The 23555-nt window shown below is 43.9% G+C and overlaps 1 protein-coding gene across 1 annotated transcript in view; it reads left to right on the forward strand.

Annotated features, from left to right (window-relative positions):
• The window catches only part of LOC124127882 (dnaJ homolog subfamily C member 4-like), a 45067-nt gene extending 22250 nt beyond the window's left edge, over positions 1-22817 (forward strand). The window contains exons 5-8 of the mRNA XM_046491270.2: positions 478-666; positions 6018-6104; positions 6243-6360; positions 21836-22817. Coding sequence (XP_046347226.1) covers positions 478-666; positions 6018-6104; positions 6243-6351 — 385 coding nt within the window. The 3' untranslated portion in view covers positions 6352-6360; positions 21836-22817. The remainder of the gene's footprint in view (positions 1-477; positions 667-6017; positions 6105-6242; positions 6361-21835) is intronic.
• The last annotated feature ends 738 nt before the right edge of the window (positions 22818-23555 follow it).

A 23555-nucleotide genomic window follows, 5' to 3' on the forward strand; every position in this document is an offset into this window, starting at 1 on the left:
AATTTATTTTAAATTGCTAAAGCACTCAGTTCCAAATTAAAATAAAAGATATCTTATCTACAGCTAGATCATAACTTGTTTATCTCGCAATTAGAATATATTACTCCTGGGACAGGTTTCAGGTAGAATTTCTTCCAATCATTGCAATAAAATCCAGCCTGGGTATTTTTTAGCTGAATCACCGGTAGATTGGTGTGTACATTTGATTGAAATCTGGCTTATTTTATGAGACAATTACACATCTCATGTAAAACAATGCCTAGTGTAATGTATCATGTTTTGTGATGTTATATAAAAATTAATATTTTCATTAACCAAGTTTGTTCTTCGGAAGCGATGCCTTATTCAGGATATAGTTTTTGACTATAAATATGAAATAACATTTTACCCCAAACTTGTACCCACATGTAGAAACATTATCTGTAAAGAATATCCATGAATATTTTGGTCAATTATTCAAGCTGGCTGCAATTGCAGGAACACAGATGGGGAGCCCTTCTGGGACGAGACGATCTGGCACATGCGCAACCACAGCAAGGATGCAGCGTATGAAGAGAAGTCTTACTACGGCATTCGTGGCATCAAGAAAATGTCCAACTTCTCCATCGTTGTCTGCTGCATGGGGCTGATGTTGATAGGAGCTACAGTTCACTACTTTGCGATTGTGTAAGTTTTGAAAACATCTCGAAGGGGATGTATTACCCTCTGCTTTCACGTGCTTCTCGTTTACCTAGTCAGTCTGTCAGTCAAATCCATCAGTCTGTCTGTCCATCAATCTGTCATTCCATCAATCCATCAGTCTGTCTGTCCATCAATCTGTCATTCCATCAGTCCACCATTCCATCAATCCATCAGTCTGTCAGTCTGTCAGTCCCTCAGTCTGTCAGTCCATCAGTCTGTCAGTCCATCATTCAATCAGTCGGTCTGTCCATCAGTCCATTCCATCGTTCCATCATTCCATCAGTCCGTCTGTCCATCAATCTGTCATTCCATCAATCCATCAGTCTGTCTGTCCATCAATCTCTCATTCCATCAGTCCACCATTCCATCAAACCATCAGTCTGTCAGTCCCTCAGTCTGTCAGTCAATCAGTCTGTCAGTCCATCATTCAATCAGTCCGTCTGTCCATCAGTCCATTCCATCGTTCCATCATTCCATCAGTCCGTCTGTCCATCAATCTGTCATTCCATCAATCCATCAGTCTGTCTGTCCATCAATCTGTCATTCCATCAGTCCACCATTCCATCAATCCATCAGTCTGTCAGTCTGTCAGTCCCTCAGTCCATCATTCCCTCAGTCCATCAGTCTGTCAGTCCATCAGTTTGTCAGTCCATCAGTCTGTCAGTCCGTCATTCCATCAGTCCATCTGTCCATCAGTCTGTCAGTCCATCATTCCATCATTCCATCATTCCATTGGTCCATCATTCCATCAGTCCGTCAGTCCATCAGTCTGTCTGTCCATCAGTCAATCATTCCATCAGTCCGTCTGTCCATCAGTCCATCAGTCCATCGGTCTGTCATTCCATCAATCCGTCTGTCCATCAGTCCATCATTCCGTCTGTCCATCAGTCCATCATTCCATCAGTCCGTCTGTCCATCAGACCATCATTCCATCAGTCCATCATTCCATCGGTCCATCATTCCATCAGTCCGTCTGTCCATCCGTCCATCATTCCATCTGTCCATCAGTCCATCATTCCATCAGGCCGTCATTTCATTATTCCATCAGTCTGTCAGTCCATCATTCCGTCAGTCTGTCAGTCTGTCAGTCCATCAGTCAGTCAGTCTGTCATCCATCAGTCAATCCATCCATCAGTCTGTCATTCCATCAGTCCATCATTCCATCAGTCCGCCATTCCATCAGTCCATCTGTCCATTAGTACATCAGTCCATCACTCTACCATTCCATCAGTCTGTAAGTCCATTAGTCAGTCCGTCATTCCATCAGTCCGTCTGTCTATCAGTCCGTCTGTCTATCAGTCCATCATTCCATCAGTCCATCTGTCCATCAGTCTGTCCTTCCATCAGTCCATCTGTCTGTCATTCCATCAGTCCATCTGTCCATCACTCCGTCAGTCCATCAGTCAATCTGTCCATCATTCCATCTGTCCGTCAGTCTATCTGTCCATCAGGCCGTCAGTCCATCAGTAAATCTGTACCTCAGTCAGTTCATCAGTCTGTCAGTCCATCCATCCATCAGTCCATCAGTCTGTCCTTCCATCAGTCAATCTGTCCATCAGTCTGTCATTCCATCAGTCCATCTGGCCATCACTCCGTCAGTCCATCTGTCAATCTGTCCATCATTCCATCTGTCCGTCAGTCTATCTGTCCATCAGTCCGGCAGTCAATCAGTAAATCTGTACCTCAGTCAGTCAGTCCATCAGTCTGTCAGTCCATCCATCCATCACTCCATCAGTCTGTCATTCCATCAGTCCATCATTCTATCAGTCCGTCTGTCCATCAGTCTGTCAGTCCATCAGCCTGTCAGTCCATCAGTCCATCAGTAAATCTGTACCTCTGTCAGTCAGTCCATCAGTCTGTCAGTCCATCCATCCATCAGTCCATCAGTCTGTCATTCCATCATTCTATCAGTCAGTCTGTCCATCAGTCTGTCAGTCCATCAGCCTGTCAGTCCATCAGTCCGTCAGTCTTTAAGCACTGAACACATCAATATTCATACCACATATCCTCCATATTTCTGTCTGTTACCTTTTGTTCTTCAGAAATTCAAAAAGTCCACAGCACATTGAGTCCAGAATACAGCCTTTGTACGTAAAAGGGGTGGTTGGGTAGCCTTGTGGTTAAAGCGCTCGCTCGTCACGCCGAAGACCCGGGTTCGATTCCCGACATGGGTACAATGTGTGAAGCCAATATCTGGTGTCCCCCGCTGTGATATTACTGGAATATTGCTAAAAGCGGCGTAAAACCATACTCACTCACTCACTCATTGTACGTAAAATATTTCTCCTTAACTATTATTCAACCTATTCTGGCAGCTTTCAAATGTTTTATCAATGTTCTGTTGTAGACAGCTGTCTACAATAGGGTGTGTGAAATCAGTTGAGAATTCTTTTTGGTCTTCCACATAAATCCAACATCCTTGCTGTACCTGTAAATCATGCTAATTGTGCCAGTAAAACATACTTACTTAAATTGGGAATTTAACGTGTACTTTCCGACATATGCATATTTCACGCATGAGTAAACATGCTCATTGTACCAGTAAAGCACTGATTTTACCAGCAAAACATGCTCTTGTACCAGGAGAACACTGATTTTACCAGTAAAACATGCTGAATATACCAGTAAAACATGATATAACAGTAAAATACTGATTTAAACAGCAAAAAATGCCCTTGTACCAGTAAAACACTGGTTTTCCCAACAAAACATGCTCTTGTACCAGTAAAACATGCTCAGTATACCAGTAAAACATGCTGAATATACCAGTAAAACATGATAATACCAGTAAAACATAAGATAGCTCAACTTCTAATGGTGCTTGCTGGTCCCTATAACCAGATGTATTGGGAGAAGGAAGTTGTGAAGTGATGGGGTGATCCCACTTCTAATGGTGCTTGCTGGTCCCTATAACCCGATGTATTGGGAGAAGGAAGTTGTGAAGTGATGGGGTGATCCCACTTCTAATGGTGCTTGCTGGTCCCTATAACCAGATGTATTGGGAGCCCTAGGTATTGTTGTATCAAGTCAGTCTGTTTCATAGACCTAGAGTTGTTTCCCACATACCTAGGGTTGTTTCCCACATACCTAGGGTTGTTTCCTACAGACCTGGAGTTGTTTCCCACATACCTAGGGTTGTTTCCTACAGACCTGGAGTTGTTTCCCACATACCTAGGGTTGTTTCCCACATACCTAGGGTTGTTTCCTACAGACCTGGAGTTGTTTCCCACATACCTAGGGTTGTTTCCCACAGACCTGGAGTTGTTTCCCACATACCTAGAGTTGTTTCCCACATACCTAGAGTTGTTTTCCACATACCTAGGGTTGTTTCCTACATACCTAGAGTTGTTTCCCACATACCTAGAGTTGTTTCCCACATACCTAGAGTTGTTTCCTACAGACCTGGAGTTGTTTCCCACATACCTAGGGTTGTTTCTCACATACCTAGAGTTGTTTCCCACATACCTAGGGTTGTTTCCCACATACCTAGAGTTGTTTCCTACAGACCTAGAGTTGTTTCCTACAGACCTGGAGTTGTTTCCCACATACCTGGAGTTGTTTCCCACATACCTAGAGTTGTTTCCTACAGACCTAGAGTTGTTTTCCACATACCTAGGGTTGTTTCCCACATACCTAGAGTTGTTTCCTACAGACCTGGAGTTGTTTCCCACATACCTAGGGTTGTTTCTCACATACCTAGAGTTGTTTCCTACAGACCTGGAGTTGTTTCCCACATACCTAGAGTTGTTTCCTACAGACCTGGAGTTGTTTCCTACATACCTAGAGTTGTTTCCTACAGACCTGGAGTTGTTTCCCACATACCTAGAGTTGTTTCCCACATACCTAGAGTTGTTTCCCACATACCTAGAGTTGTTTCCTACAGACCTAGAGTTGTTTCCCACATACCTAGAGTTGTTTCCCACATACCTAGAGTTGTTTCCTACAGACCTGGAGTTGTTTCCTACATACCTAGAGTTGTTTCCTACAGACCTGGAGTTGTTTCCCACATACCTAGAGTTGTTTCCCACATACCTAGAGTTGTTTCCCACATACCTAGAGTTGTTTCCTACAGACCTAGAGTTGTTTCCCACATACCTAGAGTTGTTTCCCACATACCTAGAGTTGTTTCCTACAGACCTGGAGTTGTTTCCTACAGACCTGGAGTTGTTTCCTACAGACCTAGAGTTGTTTTCCACATACCTAGGGTTGTTTCCCACATACCTAGAGTTGTTTCCTACAGACCTGGAGTTGTTTCCCACATACCTAGGGTTGTTTCCCACATACCTAGAGTTGTTTCCTACAGACCTTGAGTTGTTTCCTACAGACCTAGAGTTGTTTCCTACAGACCTGGAGTTGTTTCCCACATACCTAGGGTTGTTTCCCACATACCTAGAGTTGTTTCCCATATACCTAGAGTTGTTTCCTACATACCTAGAGTTGTTTCCCACATACCTAGAGTTGTTTCCCACATACCTAGGGTTGTTTCCCACATACCTAGAGTTGTTTCCTACAGACCTAGAGTTGTTTCCCACATACCTAGAGTTGTTTCCTACATACCTAGAGTTGTTTCCCACATACCTAGAGTTGTTTCCCACATACCTAGAGTTGTTTCCCACATACCTAGGGTTGTTTCCCACATACCTAGAGTTGTTTCCCACATACCTATGGTTGTTTCCCACATACCTAGGGTTGTTTCCCACATACCTAGGGTTGTTTCCCACATACCTAGAGTTGTTTCCCACATACCTAGGGTTGTTTCCCACATACCTAGAGTTGTTTCCTACAGACCTAGAGTTGTTTCCCACATACCTAGAGTTGTTTCCCACATACCTAGAGTTGTTTCCCACATACCTAGGGTTGTTTCCCACATACCTAGGGTTGTTTCCCACATACCTAGAGTTGTTTCTCACATACCTAGAGTTGTTTCCCACATACCTAGGGTTGTTTCCTACATACCTAGAGTTGTTTCCCACATACCTAGGGTTGTTTCCCAAATACCTAGAGTTGTTTCCCACATACCTAGAGTTGTTTCCTACAGACCTAGAGTTGTTTTCCACATACCTATGGTTGTTTCCCACATACCTAGAGTTGTTTCCTACAGACCTGGAGTTGTTTCCCACATACCTAGGGTTGTTTCCCACATACCTAGAGTTGTTTCCCACATACCTAGGGTTGTTTCCTACAGACCTGGAGTTGTTTCCTACAGACCTAGAGTTGTTTTCCACAGACCTAGAACTGTTTCTCACAGACCTAGAGTTGTTTCCTACAGACCCAGAATTGTTTCCTACAGACCCAGATTTGCAAAGGTCATGTCTGGTAGACGTTGTCTGTTGCAGAAAAACCACAACACTCCACAAGAATCATCTGGACGCCAGGGACATGAAGTTTCATGCGATGTACTCTCAAGCCAAGGAGCAGGCCAGGTCAGTCCACGTAGATAGCAAACATTTCACATAGTAATACACACGAGTATGGACTTCTAGAAGAGTGATGGTCCTCTCAAACTTTCTCACCGAGGGCGAGTAGTGTGTGTTGTTGATTAATGTTCTTACTGTCTGCAGAATCAATGGCAATGAACTTCAACTCAAGATTCTCAAGGCAAAACTGAGTGGGAAGCCTGAAGATGTCCAGTATGCCGAGATAGAGGCATTCGGGGACAAGAAGAAATGAAGGATTCAGGTATTCTGTGCTATCTGATTAGATATAGTAATACACCCAGACCACAGGGCTTTAGGTGTGATGTCTTGTCTGTGTAGCTTTATTACACCCAGACCATATGGCTCTACATGTCCTGTCTGTGTAGCTTTATTACACCCAGACCACAGGGTTCTAGATGTCCTGTCTGTGTAGCTATAGTCCACCCAGACCATAGGGCTCTAGATGTCCTGTCTGTGTAGCTATAGTCCACCCAGACCACAGGGTTCTAGATGTCCTGTCTTTGTAGCTATAGTCCACCCAGACCATAGGGCTCTAGATGTCCTGTCTGTGTAGCTTTAGTCTACCAAGACCACAGGGTTCTAGATGTCCTGTCTGTGTAGCTATAGTACACCCAGACCATAGGGCTCTACATGTCCTGTCTGTGTAGGTATAGTACACCCAGACCACAGGGCTCTAGATGTCCTGTCTGTGTAGCTATAGTCCACCCAGACCATAGGGCTCTAGATGTCCTGTCTGTGTAGCTTTAGTCTACCAAGACCACAGGGTTCTAGATGTCCTGTCTGTGTAGCTATAGTACACCCAGACCACAGGGCTCTAGATGTCCTGTCTGTGTAGCTATAGTCCACCCAGACCATAGGGCTCTAGATTTCCTTTCTGTGTAGCTATAGTACACTCAGACCATAGGGCTCTAGATGTCCTGTCTGTGTAGCTATAGTACACCCAGACCATAGGGCTCTAGATGTCCTGTCTGTGTAGCTATAGTACACTCAGACAACAGAGCTCTAGATGTCCTGTCTGTGTAGCTATAGTCCACCCAGACCACAGGGCTCTAGATGTCCTGTCTGTGTAGGTATAGTCCACTCAGACCACAGGGCTCTAGATGTCCTGTCTGTGTAGCTATATTACATCCAGACCATAGGGCTCTAGATGTCCTGTCTGTGTAGCTATAGTCCACCCAGACCACAGGGCTCTAGATGTCCTGTCTGTGTAGGTATAGTCAACCCAGACCACAGGGCTCTAGATGTTCTGTGTGTGTAGCTATAGTACACTCAGACCACAGGGTTCTAGATGTCCTGTCTGTGTAGCTGTAGAACACCCAGACCATAGGGCTCTAGATGTCCTGTCATTGTAGCTATAGTACACACAGACCACAGGGTTCTAGATGTCCTGTCTGTGTAGGTATAGTACACCCAGACCACAGGGCTCTAGGTGTCCTGTCTGTGTAGGTATAGTACACCCAGACCACAGGGTTCTAGATGTCCTGTCATTGTAGCTATATTACACCCAGACCACGGGGCTCTAGATGTCCTGTCATTGTAGCTATATTACACCCAGACCACCGGGCTCTAGATGTCCTGTCTGTGTAGGTATAGTACACCCAGACCACAGGGTTCTAGATGTCCTGTCTATGTAGCTATAGTACACTCAGACCACAGGGCTCTAGATGTCCTGTCTGTGTAGGTATAGTCCACCCAGACCACAGGGCTCTAGATGTCCTGTCATTGTAGCTATAGTACACCCAGACCACGGGGCTCTAAATGTCTTGTCTGTGTAACTATAGTCCACCCAGACCACAGGGCTCTAGATGTTCTGTGTGTGTAGCTATAGTACACACAGACCACAGGGTTCTAGATGTCCTGTCTGTGTAGCTCTAGAACACCCAGACCATAGGGCTCTAGATGTCCTGTCATTGTAGCTATAGTACACTCAGACCATAGGGTTCTAGATGTCCTGTATGTGTAGCTTTAGTCCACCAAGAACACAGGTTTCTAGATGTCCTGTCTGTGTAGCTATAGTCCACCCAGACCATAGGGCTCTAGTGTCCTGTCTGTGTAGCTATAGTACCCTCAGACCACAGGGCTCTAGATGTCCTGTCTGTGTAGCTATAGTACATCCAGACCATAGGGCTCTAGATGTCCTGTCTGTGTAGCTATAGTACATTCAGACCACAGGGCTCTAGATGTCCTGTCTGTGTAGGTATAGTCCACCCAGACCATAGGGCTCTAGATTTCCTGTCTGTGTAGCTATAGTACACTCAGGCCACAGGGCTCTAGATTTCCTGTCTGTGTAGGTATAGTGCACTCAGACCATAGGGCTCTAGATGTCCTGTCTGTGTAGCTATATTACATCTAGACCATAGGGCTCTAGATGTCCTGTCTGTGTAGCTATAGTCCACCCAGACCACAGGGCTCTAGGTGTCCTGTCTGTGTAGGTATAGTCAACCCAGACCACAGGGCTCTAGATGTTCTGTGTGTGTAGCTATAGTACACTCAGACCACAGGGTTCTAGATGTCCTGTCTGTGTAGCTGTAGAACACCCAGACCATAGGGCTCTAGATGTCCTGTCATTGTAGCTATAGTACACACAGACCACAGGGTTCTAGATGTCCTGTCTGTGTAGGTATAGTACACCCAGACCACAGGGCTCTAGGTGTCCTGTCTGTGTAGGTATAGTACACCCAGACCACAGGGTTCTAGATGTCCTGTCATTGTAGCTATATTACACCCAGACCACGGGGCTCTAGATGTCCTGTCATTGTAGCTATATTACACCCAGACCACCGGGCTCTAGATGTCCTGTCTGTGTAGGTATAGTACACCCAGACCACAGGGTTCTAGATGTCCTGTCTATGTAGCTATAGTACACTCAGACCACAGGGCTCTAGATGTCCTGTCTGTGTAGGTATAGTCCACCCAGACCACAGGGCTCTAGATGTCCTGTCATTGTAGCTATAGTACACCCAGACCACGGGGCTCTAAATGTCTTGTCTGTGTAACTATAGTCCACCCAGACCACAGGGCTCTAGATGTTCTGTGTGTGTAGCTATAGTACACACAGACCACAGGGTTCTAGATGTCCTGTCTGTGTAGCTCTAGAACACCCAGACCATAGGGCTCTAGATGTCCTGTCATTGTAGCTATAGTACACTCAGACCATAGGGTTCTAGATGTCCTGTCTGTGTAGCTTTAGTCCACCAAGAACACAGGGTTCTAGATGTCCTGTCTGTGTAGCTATAGTCCACCCAGACCATAGGGCTCTAGTGTCCTGTCTGTGTAGCTATAGTACCCTCAGACCACAGGGCTCTAGATGTCCTGTCTGTGTAGCTATAGTACATCCAGACCATAGGGCTCTAGATGTCCTGTCTGTGTAGCTATAGTACATTCAGACCACAGGGCTCTAGATGTCCTGTCTGTGTAGGTATAGTCCACCCAGACCATAGGGCTCTAGATTTCCTGTCTGTGTAGCTATAGTACACTCAGGCCACAGGGCTCTAGATGTCCTGTCTGTGTAGGTATAGTACACCCAGACCACAGGGTTCTAGATGTCCTGTCTGTGTAGCTATAGTCCACCAAGACCACAGGGATCTAGATGTCCTGTCTGTGTAGCTATAGTACACTCAGACCACAGGGCTCTAGGTGTCCTGTCTGTGTAGCTATAGTCCACCCAGACCACGGGGCTCTAGATGTCCTGTCTGTGTAGCTATAGTACACCCAAACCACAGGGCTCTAGATTTCCTGTCTGTGTAGGTATAGTACACCCAGACCACAGGGTTCTAGATGTCCTGTCTGTGTAGCTATAGTCCACCAAGACCACAGGGATCTAGATGTCCTGTCTGTGTAGCTATAGTACACTCAGACCACAGGGCTCTAGGTGTCCTGTCTGTGTAGCTATAGTCCACCCAGACCACGGGGCTCTAGGTGTCCTGTCTCTAGATGTCCTGTCTGTGTAGGTATAGTCCACCCAGACCACAGGGCTCTAGATGTCCTGTCTGTGTAGCTATAGTACACCCAGACCACAGGGCTCTAGATGTCTTGTCTGTGTAGCTATAGTACACACAGACCACAGGGCTCTAGATGTCCTGTCTGTGTAGCTATAGTCCACCCAGACCACAGGGCTCTAGATGTCCTGTCTGTGTAGCTATAGTACACCCAGACCACAGGGCTCTAGATGTCTTGTCTGTGTAGCTATAGTACACCCAGACCACAGGGCTCTAGATGTCTTGTCTGTGTAGCTATAGTACACACAGACCACAGGGCTCTAGATGTCCTGTTTGTGTAGGTATAGTCAACCCAGACCACCGGGCTCTAGGTGTCCTGTCTGTGTAGCTATAGTCCACCCAGACCACAGGGCTCTAGATGTCTTGTCTGTGTAGGTATAGTACACTCAGACAACAGGGCTCTAGGTGTCCTGTCTGTGTAGCTATAGTCCACCCAGACCACAGGGCTCTAGATGTCCTGTCTGTGTAGCTATAGTCCACCCAGACCACAGGGCTCTAGATGTCTTGTCTGTGTAGCTATAGTCCACCCAGACCACAGGGCTCTAGATGTCCTGTCTATGTAGCTATAGTCCACCCAGACCACAGGGCTCTAGGTGTCCTGTCATTGTAGCTATAGTACACTCAGACCACAGGGCTCTAGATGTCCTGTCTGTGTAGCTATAGTCCACCCAGACCACAGGGTTCTAGATGTCCTGTCTGTGTAGGTATAGTCCACCCAGACCACAGGGTTCTAGATGTCCTGTCTGTGTAGGTATAGTCAACCCAGACCACCGGGCTCTAGATGTCTTGTCTGTGTAGCTATAGTCCACCCAGACCACAGGGCTCTAGATGTCCTGTCTGTGTAGCTATAGTACACACAGACCACAGGGTTCTAGATGTCCTGTCTGTGTAGCTGTAGAACACCCAGACCATAGGGCTCTAGATGTCCTGTCATTGTAGCTATAGTACACTCAGACCATAGGGCTCTAGATGTCCTGTCTGTGTAGGTATAGTACACTCAGACCACAGGGCTCTAGGTTTCCTGTCTGTGTAGCTATAGTACACCAAGACCACGGGGCTCTAGATGTCCTGTCTGTGTAGCTATAGTACACCCAGACCACAGGGTTCTAGATGTCCTGTCTGTGTAGCTATAGTCCACTCAGACCATAGGGCTCTAGATATCCTGTCTATTTAGGTATAGTACACTCAGACCACAGGGCTCTAGATGTCCTGTCTGTGTAGCTATAGTACACCCAGACCACGGGCTCTTGATGTCCTGTCTGTGTAGCTGTAGAACACTCAGACCATAGGGCTCTAGATGTCCTGTCTGTGTAGCTATAGTACACTCAGACCATAGGGCTCTAGATGTCCTGTCTGTGTAGCTATAGTACACTCAGACCATAGGGCTCTAGATGTCCTGTCTGTGTAGCTGTAGTCCACCCAGACCACAGGGTCAAGTTATAGCCTAACTAATTTTCTGTGCTCACCAGGTACTGTATGGTTTACCTGTTCAAGATCTGATTAAATACCTGTTATGTAGCAGGAATATATTAGACTGTGGTGTAAAGCAATCTTCATTCAATACAAATGTGTGTACGCTGTAACATGTCACAGTTTCACCAAGCTTGGGAAGTTCAGGGATTTTATGAGAGCTTTAGTCAGTCTCGCATTTATGGAGATGGTGAATATTGTTTGGGATTGGAGGAGGGAATTACCTGTATCTTTTCAATTTGAACCTTTGTCATGACCTAGTTAAAATACTTTCAGCATATCGCAGTGGTCAAAATACCTTGAATAACTCACAATGGACAACAGGATATCATTACTTGTGTATTCTGTGTATATCTCCCCACTGACTACAGGCCATCAGCACTTGTGTATACTGTGTATATCTCCCCATTGACCACAGGCCATCATTACTTGTGTATACTGTGTATATCTCCCCATTGACCACAGGCCATCATTACTTGTGTATACTGTGTATATCTCCCCACTGACTACAGGCCATCATTACTTGTGTATACTGTGTATATCTCCCCACTGACTACAGGCCATCAGCACTTGTGTATACTGTGTATATCTCCCCATTGACCACAGGCCATCATTACTTGTGTATACTATGTATATCTCCCACTGACTACAGGCCATCATTACTTGTGTATTCTGTGTATATCTCCCACTGACTACGGGCCATCATTACTTGTGTATACTGTGTATATCTCCCATTGACTACAGGATATCATTACTTGTGTATACTGTGTATATCTCCCCATTGGCTACAGGCCATCATTACTTGTGTATACTGTGTATATCTCCCCACTGACTACAGGCCATCATTACTTGTGTATACTGTGTATATCTCCCCACTGACTACAGGCCATCATTACTTGTGTATACTGTGTATATCTCCCATTGACTACAGGCCATCAGCACTTGTGTATTCTTTGTATATCTCCCACTGATTAAGGGCCATCAGCACTTGTGTATACTGTGTATATCTCCCCATTGACCACAGGCCATCATTACTTGTGTATACTGTGTATATCTCCCACTGACTACAGGCCATCAGCACTTGTGTATAATGTGTATATCTCCCCACTGACTACAGGCCATCATTACTTGTGTATACTGTGTATATCTCCCCACTGACTACAGGCCATCATTACTTGTGTATACTGTGTATATCTCCCCACTGACTACAGGCCATCAGCACTTGTGTATACTGTGTATATCTCCCCATTGACCACAGGCCATTATTACTTGTGTATACTGTGTATATCTCCCACTGACTACAGGCCATCATTACTTGTGTACACTGTGTATATCTCCCCACTGACTACAGGCCATCATTACTTGTGTATACTGTGTATATCTCCCCACTGACTACAGGCCATCATTACTTGTGTTTACTGTGTATATCTCCCCATTGACCACAGGCCATTATTACTTGTGTATACTGTGTATATCTCCCACTGACTACAGGCCATCATTACTTGTGTATACTGTGTATATCTCCCCACTGACTACAGGCCATCATTACTTGTGTATACTGTGTATATCTCCCACTGACTACGGGCCATTATTACTTGTGTATACTGTGTATATCTCCCCACTGACTACAGGCCATCATTACTTGTGTATACTGTGTATATCTCCCCACTGACTACAGGCCATTATTACTTGTGTATACTGTGTATATCTCCCACTGACTACAGGCCATCATTACTTGTGTATACTGTGTATATCTCCCCACTGACTACAGGCCATTATTACTTGTGTATACTGTGTATATCTCCCACTGACTACAGGCCATCATTACTTGTGTATACTGTGTATATCTCCCATTGACTACAGGCCATCATTACTTGTGTATACTGTGTATATCTCCCACTGACTACAGGCCATCAGTACTTGTGTATACTGTGTATATCTCCCCACTGACTACAGGCCATCAGCACTTGTGTATACTGTGTATCTCTCCCCCTGACTACAGGCCATCAGTACTTGTGTATACTGTGTATATCTCCCACTGACTACAGGCCATCAGCACTTGTGTATAATGTGTATATCTCCCCACTGACTACAGGCCATCATTACTTGTGTATACTGTGTATATCTCCCCACTGACTACAGGCCATCATTACTTGTGTATACTGTGTATATCTCCCCACTGACTACAGGCCATCAGCACTTGTGTATACTGTGTATATCTCCCCATTGACCACAGGCCATTATTACTTGTGTATACTGTGTATATCTCCCACTGACTACAGGCCATCATTACTTGTGTATACTTTGTATATCTCCCCATTGACCACAGGCCATTATTACTTGTGTATACTGTGTATATCTCCCCATTAGCTACAGGCCATCATTACTTGTGTATACTTTGTATATCTCCCCACTGACTACAGGATATCAGTACTTGTGTATACTGTGTATATCTCCCCACTGACTACAGGCCATCAGCACTTGTGTATACTGTGTATATCTCCCACTGACTACAGGCCATCAGCACTTGTGTATACTGTGTATATCTCCACACTGATTACAGGATATCAGTACTTGTGTATACTGTGTATATCTCCCCACTGACTACAGGCCATCAGCACTTGTGTATACTGTGTATATCTCCCACTGATTACAGGCCATCAGCACTTGTGTATACTGTGTATATCTCCACACTGATTACAGGCCATCAGCACTTGTGTATACTGTGTATATCTCCACACTGATTACAGGCCATTATTACTTGTGTATACTGTGTATATCTCCACACTGATTACAGGCCATCAGCACTTGTGTATACTGTGTATATCTCCACACTGATTACAGGCCATTATTACTTGTGTATACTGTGTATATCTCCACACTGATTACAGGCCATCAGCACTTGTGTATACTGTGTATATCTCCACACTGATTACAGGCCATTATTACTTGTGTATACTGTGTATATCTCCACACTGATTACAGGATATCAGTACTTGTGTATACTGTGTTGTCTCCCCATTGACTACAGGATATCAGTACTTGTGTATTCTGCATATATCTCCTACTGACTACAGGATATCAGTGCGTGTGTATACTGCATATATCTCCCATTGACTACAGGATATCAGTACGTGTGTGTACTACATATATCTCTCATTGGCTACAGGCCATCAGTATGCGTGTATTCTGTGTATATATCCCCACTGACTACAGGATATCAGTACGTGTGTACACTGTGTATATATCCCCACTGACTACAGGCCATCAGTACTTGTGTATTCTGTGTATATCTTTCTACTGACTACAGGCCATCAGTACTTGTGTATACTGTGTATATCTCCCACTGACTACAGGCCATCAGCACTTGTGTATTCTGTATATATCTTTCCACTGACTACAGGCCATCAGTACTTGTGTATACTGTGTATATATCCCCACTGACTACAGGCCATCAGTACTTGTGTATTCTGTGTATATCTTTCCACTGACTACAGGCCATCAGTACTTGTGTATACTGTGTATATATCCCCACTGACTACAGGCCATCAGTACTTGTGTATTCTGTGTATATATCCCCACTGACTACAGGCCATCAGTACGTGTGTATACTGGGTATATATCCCTACTGACTACAGGATATCTGTACGTGTGTATACTGCATATATCTCCCATTGGCTACAGGCCATCAGTATGCGTGTATACTGCATATATCTCCCATTGACTACAGGCCATCATTACTTGTGTACACTGTGTATATCTCCCATTGACTACAGGCCATCATTACTTGTGTATTCTGTGTATATCTCCCCACTGACTACAGGCCATCATTACTTGTGTTTACTGTGTATATCTCCCCATTGACTACAGGCCATCATTACTTGTGTACACTGTGTATATATCCCCACTGACTACAGGCCATCAGTACTTTTGTATTCTGTGTATTTATCCCCACTGACTACAGGCCATCATTACTTGTGTATACTGTGTATATCTCCCACTGACTACAGGCTATCAGTATGTGTGTATACTGTGTATATCTCCTACTGACTACAGGCCATCAGTACTTGTGTATACTGCATATATCTCCCACTGACTACAGGATATCAGTACTTATGTATACTGTGTATATCTCCCCATTGACTACAGGATATCAGTACATGTGTATACTGCATATATCTCCTACTGACTACAGGATATCAGTTCGTGTGTATACTGTGTATATCTCCCATTGACTAGAAGCCATCAGTAGGTGTGTATACTGTGTATATCTCCTACTGACTACAGGCCATCAGTACTTGTGTATACTGCATATATCTCCCACTGACTACAGGATATCAGTACTTATGTATACTGTGTATATCTCCCCATTGACTACAGGATATCAGTACATGTGTATACTGCATATATCTCCTACTGACTACAGGATATCAGTTCGTGTGTATACTGTGTATATCTCCCATTGACTAGAAGCCATCAGTAGGTGTGTATACTGTGTATATCTCCCATTGACTAGAAGCCATCAGTAGGTGTGTATACTGTGTATATCTCCTACTGACTACAGGATATCAGTTCGTGTGTATACTGTGTATATCTCCTACTGACTACAGGCCATCAGTATGTGTGTATACTGTGTATATCTCCTACTGACTACAGGATATCAGTTCGTGTGTATACTGTGTATATCTCCTACTGACTACAGGATATCAGTACATGTGTATACTGCATATATCTCCTACTGACTACAGGATATCAGTTCGTGTGTATACTGTGTATATCTCCTACTGACTACAGGATATCAGTTCGTGTGTATACTGTGTATATCTCCCCCTGATAGACTACTGACTGTACCCTGATTGAGGACGTGTGGTGTGGCTATGTTGGAGCAGGGTAGAGCTATCAGAGCTGTCAGTTTTAATCAAGACTCTGACAGGCTGAGGCAGTAAATTCCGTCCCGACAGGAGTTGGCAGTGTTCACATTGTTGCTGTGGCTTTTCTGCAAGTTAATGTCTGCTTGTTACCTGTTGTCGTAAAGCAATTAAGTGTAATTTAGTTGTGGGCCAGCACAGGTGTGTGTGCAAGTTCGGTCTAGCGTTCCTTCTCTACTTTGTTGGTTACTGTTTCTTGTATTGCACATTACCACAAAGAGGAAACATATTTACTGCCACCATTAATTGGCCATCATTTTCTAAGTTCATTTGTGAAGATTAATGATGTGCTAGCTGTACATAGTTGTATGAGGGGTTTCTCTGTGCGGAAAGTGAGGCTTCTGGTGAGAGCCCTCCACATGGCTGACAGTGAAAGTGTCTTTTCAACCGAAGCAATCTGAGGCTCGGTCTTTCATCTCCCTCTCTTGCTGCACCCCTCACAATTATCTCACCCAAAATAAGAAGATTATATTTTATTGGATTTGGTTTAGATATATGATTAGAAACACTGTTTATGTGAAGTGTTTGCACTGATTTCCGATAGCATCTTTAGATGTCTGTCATAACCAAGTATGTGTAAGTCATGGGCAGTGTAGCCAGGTCATCCTGACATCAACAGACAGGTGTTCGGCTACATGCAGGTCTAGTGCAGCAACCATTATACAGTACTGTGTCAGTCTGTTTTATTACATAAATCACATCTCTCTTTAGTTCACCTTTGGCATCAAAATTGGAATTTCAATATAGCTGCTAGGTAGCCATCTCTGATCAGAAACAAGAACTATTACAGAATGTTCTCCTCAAGGACGTAAGTAGCCTGGAACTCAGTGGTTGAGATGGCCACCTTGTGTACTACCAAGTATGTTCAAGACCGCGGAAATGTAATATGGCTGTTGGTTTCATATAGGAAAATACAAAACAATCATTATTCATGGCAGCCATATTGATAAAGTCATATGTTGCCATTACTATATTTTCTTGAGTATAGTACACCCTTGTTTCCCACGGCTCTAGCTGGATGTACGTTATACACACTAGAGTGAGTTTATCTTCCCCAAGACTTTACCACAGGAAATACCATGGCAACAAATCTGTAACCAAGAGAATTCATGTAACTACACTGTCAGGTTATAAAAAGTGGTCATTTTATATCTGGACTTATGTTTGTAACCCATTTTATTAATTTTATTTAAAATATCATTTATATAGTTTACATTTTGGCGAAATTGTCTGTGAAGTGATCAGTAGATTGCACTACTCACCATTATTTACAGCAGCCACTGTCAGAATACTGCTACTGGTGCCTTGAAAGAAACTTAAGTTGACAGAGAATCAATATATATATCATAACTGCCATACTTTGTCTCGTTAATAGTCATATTGGTTGTACTTTGACTATATATATCAACATGAAGTTTTTGCGATCACGAGTGTGGGAACCTTGACTGTGACTGGTCAAATTGTTCCATACTTAAAATATATCTGGCAATAACGATCAGTGTACCAAAGTGCTACACTTATAGTTATTATTATTTTAAGTATATATAGTAGAGCTGCAACTAAAATAACATGATATTGGAATATGTTGTTCCTGATAAAATAATAATTTCAGACACAATTCTTCCGAACATCCAGATAATTATGTCTTAGTGATTTGTAACTGAGTCAGATACTGTGTTGTCAGTCATGTCTATTGTGAGTCAAAACCTCTCTCAAACCTCATGGGACCGTGTTGTAATTTCCACATACCCAGACATTCGAGAGAACGGGGCATGAACACCCAGACAGATCAAGAACAGAATTATAGATTTTGGGCAGTACGACTGCATACACAAGAAAGGGAAAACACAACATGCGTATGTGATGACAAATTGAAATGCTTCTCACTGGCAATGATTAATGACAATTGTGACAAACCATGTACAGTGCACATGTACCAGGCATTGCAGCAACCTTTATTTAGTCTGTCCACTACATGGCACTCTTGCCTCATGCTTGGTACTTCACATCTTGGATATTGTGAGTAGCATGACACAGCTTTGGCACTTTGTGATGTAACCAGGAACTTTTAAGTGCCACCATGTTTGTCATGATGTTTTGTCACAACTCACGATGTTTTATCTTTCAATAAAGATTATGATTACAATTGGATTAAAAGATAAGTATATGATTGGATGAACAATTGGTTTAAATTTACTGCGCTTTTACAGCGATGTGACATGTGTGGGGAAAGGTACTCGATATACTTGTGTACTTGCGCTTCTCAAAACTGTTAATGTGGCAAATGCCAACTTCGAGACCAAGGTACAAGATTCTATAATGACGTGAGTGTCACCCCCGGTGAAGTTTGGAGACAGCACTATGTATTTTAATCTCAAATTTTGAGATAAGCAGGCAAATTTCTGTGTATTAATATAGTGAGGCGGTCTGGGTGGGGGTGTACCCGGAAAATAGGATTGAGATATCAGTACATTCGAGTTAATGAGGAGTAGAAATAACAAGCTTTGACAGTCCTCTTCAACCATCAAACTACATCACACACACAAATACACTGCCCAGTGTTGAATTCTGCTCCAAATTCCCTGTTCTGTGATATCCTTCGCTGTCAAAGCAAAATTCCTGAAAAGAACCTAAGGTACATTGTTAATCCTGCAATTTTGGACATGTAACTAAATCACCATTCACAGCATTATTTTGTGTATGTTTTAAGTCCTCTTGTCTAGTAAGTCCCCCTCTCTAGTGAGTCCTGTCTAGTAGGTCACCATTTAGTGAGTCCCCCTGCTTAGTGAGTCCCATTGTCTAGTGAGTCCCCCTCTCTAGTGAGTCCTGTCTAGTAGGTCACCATTTAGTGAGTCCCCCTGCCTAGTGAGTCCCCATCTTGTAAGTCCCCCTGTCTAGAAGGTCCCATTGTCTAGTGAGTCCTGTCTAGTAAGTCACCATTTAGTGAGTCCACCTGTCCAATAAGTCCCCCTGTCTAGAGAGTCCACCTGTCTAGTGAGTCCCCCTGTCTAGAGAGTCCACCTGTATAGTGAGTTCCCCTTTTTAGTGAGTCCCCTATATAGTGACTCCACCTGTCTTGTAGGTCCCCCTGTCTAGTGAGTTCTCCTTTTTAGTGAGTCCTGTCAAGTGAGTCCCCCTTACTTGTGAGTCCCCCTATCTAGTGAGTCCCCCTGTCTAGTGAGTCCTGTCTAGTGAGTCCCCCTATCTAGTGAGTCCCCCTGTCTAGTGAGTCTTGTCTCGTGAGTCTTCCTGTCTAGTTAGTTTTCCTGTCTAGTGAGTCCCATCTAGTAAGTCCTATCACCATTTAGTGAGTCCACCTTTCTAGTAAGTCCCATTGTCTAGTGAGTCCCCTTGTCTAGTAAGTCCCCCTGTCTAGTGAGTCCTGTCTAGTAAGTCACCATTTAGTGAGCCCCCCTACCTAGTGAGTCCCCATCTTGTAAGTCCCCCTGTCTAGTAAGTCCCATTGTCTAGTGAGTCATGTCTAGTAAGAACATTTTGTGAGTCCCCTGTATAGTGACTCCCCCTGTCTCGTAGGTCCCCTTGTCTAGTGAGTTCTCCTTTTTAGGGAGTCCTGTCTAGTGAGTCCCCCTTACTTGTGAGTCCCCCTGTCTAGTGAGTCTTGTCTCGTGAGTCTGCCTGTCTAGTTAGTTCTCCTGTCTAGTGAGTCCAGTCTAGTAAGTCCTATCACCATTTAGTGAGTCCACCTGTCTAGTAAGTCCCATTGTCTAGTGAGTCCTGTCTAGTGAGTCCCCCTGTCTAGAGAGTCCACCTGTCTTGTGAGTCTCTCTGTCTAGTCACTTTCCCTGTCTATTAAGTCCCGCTGTCTCATAAGTCCCCCTGTCTAGAGAGTCCACCTGTCTTGTGAGTCCCCCTGTCTAGAGAGTCCACCTGTCTTGTGAATTCCCCTTTTTAGTGAGTCCTGTCTAGTGAGTTCTCCTGTCGAGTGAGTCCCCCGGTATAGTGAGTTACCCTGTCTAGTGGGTCCCCTTGTCTAGTGAGCCCCCCTGTCTAGTGAGTCTCCCTCTCTAGTGAGTCCCCCTGTCTAGTGAGCCCCCCATCTAGTGAGTCTCCCTGTCTAGTGAGCCCCCTTGTCTAGTGAGTCCTCCTGTCTAGTGAGTCCCTCTGTCTAGTGAGTCTCCCTGTCTAGTGAGTCCTCCTGTCTAGTGAGCCCCCCTGTCTAGTAAGTACCCCTGTCTAGGGAGTCTCCCTGTCTAGTAAGTCTCCCTGTCTAGTAAGTCCCCCTGTCTAGGGAGTCCCCCTGTCTAGTAAGTACCCCTGTCTAGGGAGTCCCTCTGTCTATTGAGTCTTCTTGTCTAGTAAGTCCCAACTGTCTAGCAAGAATCCTGTGAGTCCCCCTGTCTAGTGACACCCCCCCATTCCTGTTGGATCCCCTGCCTTCCCATACTGCACTGCATGCATTGTATACAAGAACGTAGCCATTGAAATTTAAACAAACTCATGAATAAAACCTTGTTTTTGTGGCCATGTTGTGTGTGTGTTTGTGAGTGAGGGAGGGAGAGGGGAGCCTGGAGATGACTGCCGCCCGTGATGCGTGAAGTCGGCTCCCTGCGGGAGCCCCGTAAACTGATCACCTCATTGTGCCTGGCCTACCTCTCTCAGCAAGACAAATCTCGAAAGTGAAAAGCGATTGAGCGGGGTGTACAGGGCAGTTTTCCCCCTCATCGCGCCACTATACAGCCTGGGTGATTTATGCCTTTACACTGAGTCGCGGCCGACTTGCACACAATTAGCATATTGATACAACCGACAATATCACATTCTTATATGAAAGGTGTGTTTTACAGAAAAACTGAGGTGCTCCTGACTCGTACAAACGGTGATGAATGCAAGCTTTGTGGCAACACTTGATGACGAGAATACCCTCTTTGGGCTGTAGAATTTGTCAGCAATTGTTGAGGGGGTGAATGGGGAGGAAATAAAGATTACGCAAATTGACATATGATTTATTTGTGTGGAGATTTAGCTGTTATTCCTAGCTGTTGCAACACATGATTATGTTTAAGACACCTGCACACTGGCAAGTTTTTTAAATTCCACTTCAAGACAAGAGACATGTCTCATTTTAGCATGTTTAGACATGAAATTAAACAAGAATTTATAAATTACAAGTTTTTCACAAAGCATTAATATCTTGTGAACAAGCTTGTAATATTCGGCCAAATGAGTACATTTGCATATAGCCTCCATACAGACAGTGGAACATTAGAGAATGACTCATCTTGTTTACAATGTACATGTTTCTATAAATTCAGGAAAAATATGTTAAACCATATGGAATGATTGTGTTGGTTATTTCCAGGTCCTGTAGGATTCGTCCATATTTCCTCCAATGCTGAGACAACCAGGGTGGTGACTTGCAGTGCTAACATCTTCCTGGTCTGACACTGTTGGACACTGTTGGTCAATGTTGGACACTGTTGGTCACTGTTGGACACTGTTGGTCAATGTTGGTCACTGTTGGACACTGCAGAGGATGATGATTTCAATGTGTGACCTAGTTTATGCAAGGGCAGGTTGTCCTTGCAGTGTGAGAAGCCCACAGCCTATTTCCTACGTTGTCATATAAAATATCTCCTTTATTATTTATGCTGTCAATCAGCAAGTAACAGGTATTAATTTACCGCCCTTGCTGAAATCCTCTCAACTCCAAAGGCAAGAAACCCTCTCCTACAATGACCTGTGTTCATGGGTTCACGACTACTTCTACTGAAGTCAAATGTAAGCGCATCTCCAAAGAGCAGTTTAGGTTTTATAACATATTTCAAACAGTATTACCGTATTCAACGTAATAAGCGCCCAGGGCGCTCTCAAAATTAGAAATAGGGTGCTCTTATTATAATATAATTTTGGTGAAAAAAAACCCAGAGTTGAAAGATTGAAAATTTCGTGGTTTATGCTGACAGCCCGAAATGATACAAGAGAAAAGTCTGTGCGTATTATACACGACAGATATATTTTCCAGAATATAATTGCCATAATTAAGGGTGCATACATATATAACACACGAGTGTGTATAATACACGAATAAATAAGTCTTGTGTACATTGACCGGAAGGGGTGCTAATTGGGATTGTTCACTAGCCAATATATTAGCAAATATCGCGGTGGGCGCTTATTAGAGAGGGGCGCTTACTACGTCGAATACGGTAATAGTCTTTGTAGCGAGAATTCTTTTTTGACAAAACGGACATATTAGTAATTAATTTGCTGTGGAGCCTACACAATATATTTGATGAGAGACCTAGTCTCGAAAAGACAATAAATATGTTTTAGGAAATCTTTATCTTGAAAAATTTATTGATTTTTGTGTGAATGTGTGGAATCACGGGGAGCCCGTGTTTGGTAAAGTGTTTGATAAAGTGTTTGGTAAAGTGTTTGGGAGGTAGAACACCACACCTTTCTTGTTTAGGTTGTGTCCTTTGTGATGTCACAGGTTCAAAGCCAAAGGAAGTAGTGAAACAACTTATTCCACAGCCAGTGCTTATGGTGACAGGCCAATACTAAGGCCAGCAGTGCTTATTGTGACATACCACTACTATGGCCAGCAGTGCTTATTGTGACATACCACTACTATGGCCAGCAGTGCTTATTGTGACATACCACTACTACGGCCAGCAGTGCTTATTGTGACATACCACTACTATGGCCAGCAGTGCTTATTGTGACATACCACTACTATGGCCAGCAGTGCTTATTGTGACATACCACTACTATGGCCAGCAGTGCTTATTGTGACATACCACTACTTTGGCCAGCAGTGCTTATTGTGACATACCACAACTATGGCCAGCAGTGCTTATTGTGACATACCACTACTATGGCCAGCAGTGCTTATTGTGACATACCACAACTATGGCCAGCAGTGCTTATGGTGACATACCACTACTATGGCCAGCAGTGCCTATTGACATCATCATATCAGTATCGTACTATAATATGCAGACGTCATCATATCAATATCATACCATAACATGCAGTCGTCATCATATCAACATAATTACCATGACATGTAGACATCA

Source organism: Haliotis rufescens, unplaced genomic scaffold (assembly GCF_023055435.1).
Source record: "Haliotis rufescens isolate VD_foot unplaced genomic scaffold, xgHalRufe1.0.p SCAF_51, whole genome shotgun sequence".
Classification (NCBI taxonomy): Eukaryota; Metazoa; Mollusca; class Gastropoda; order Lepetellida; family Haliotidae; genus Haliotis; species Haliotis rufescens.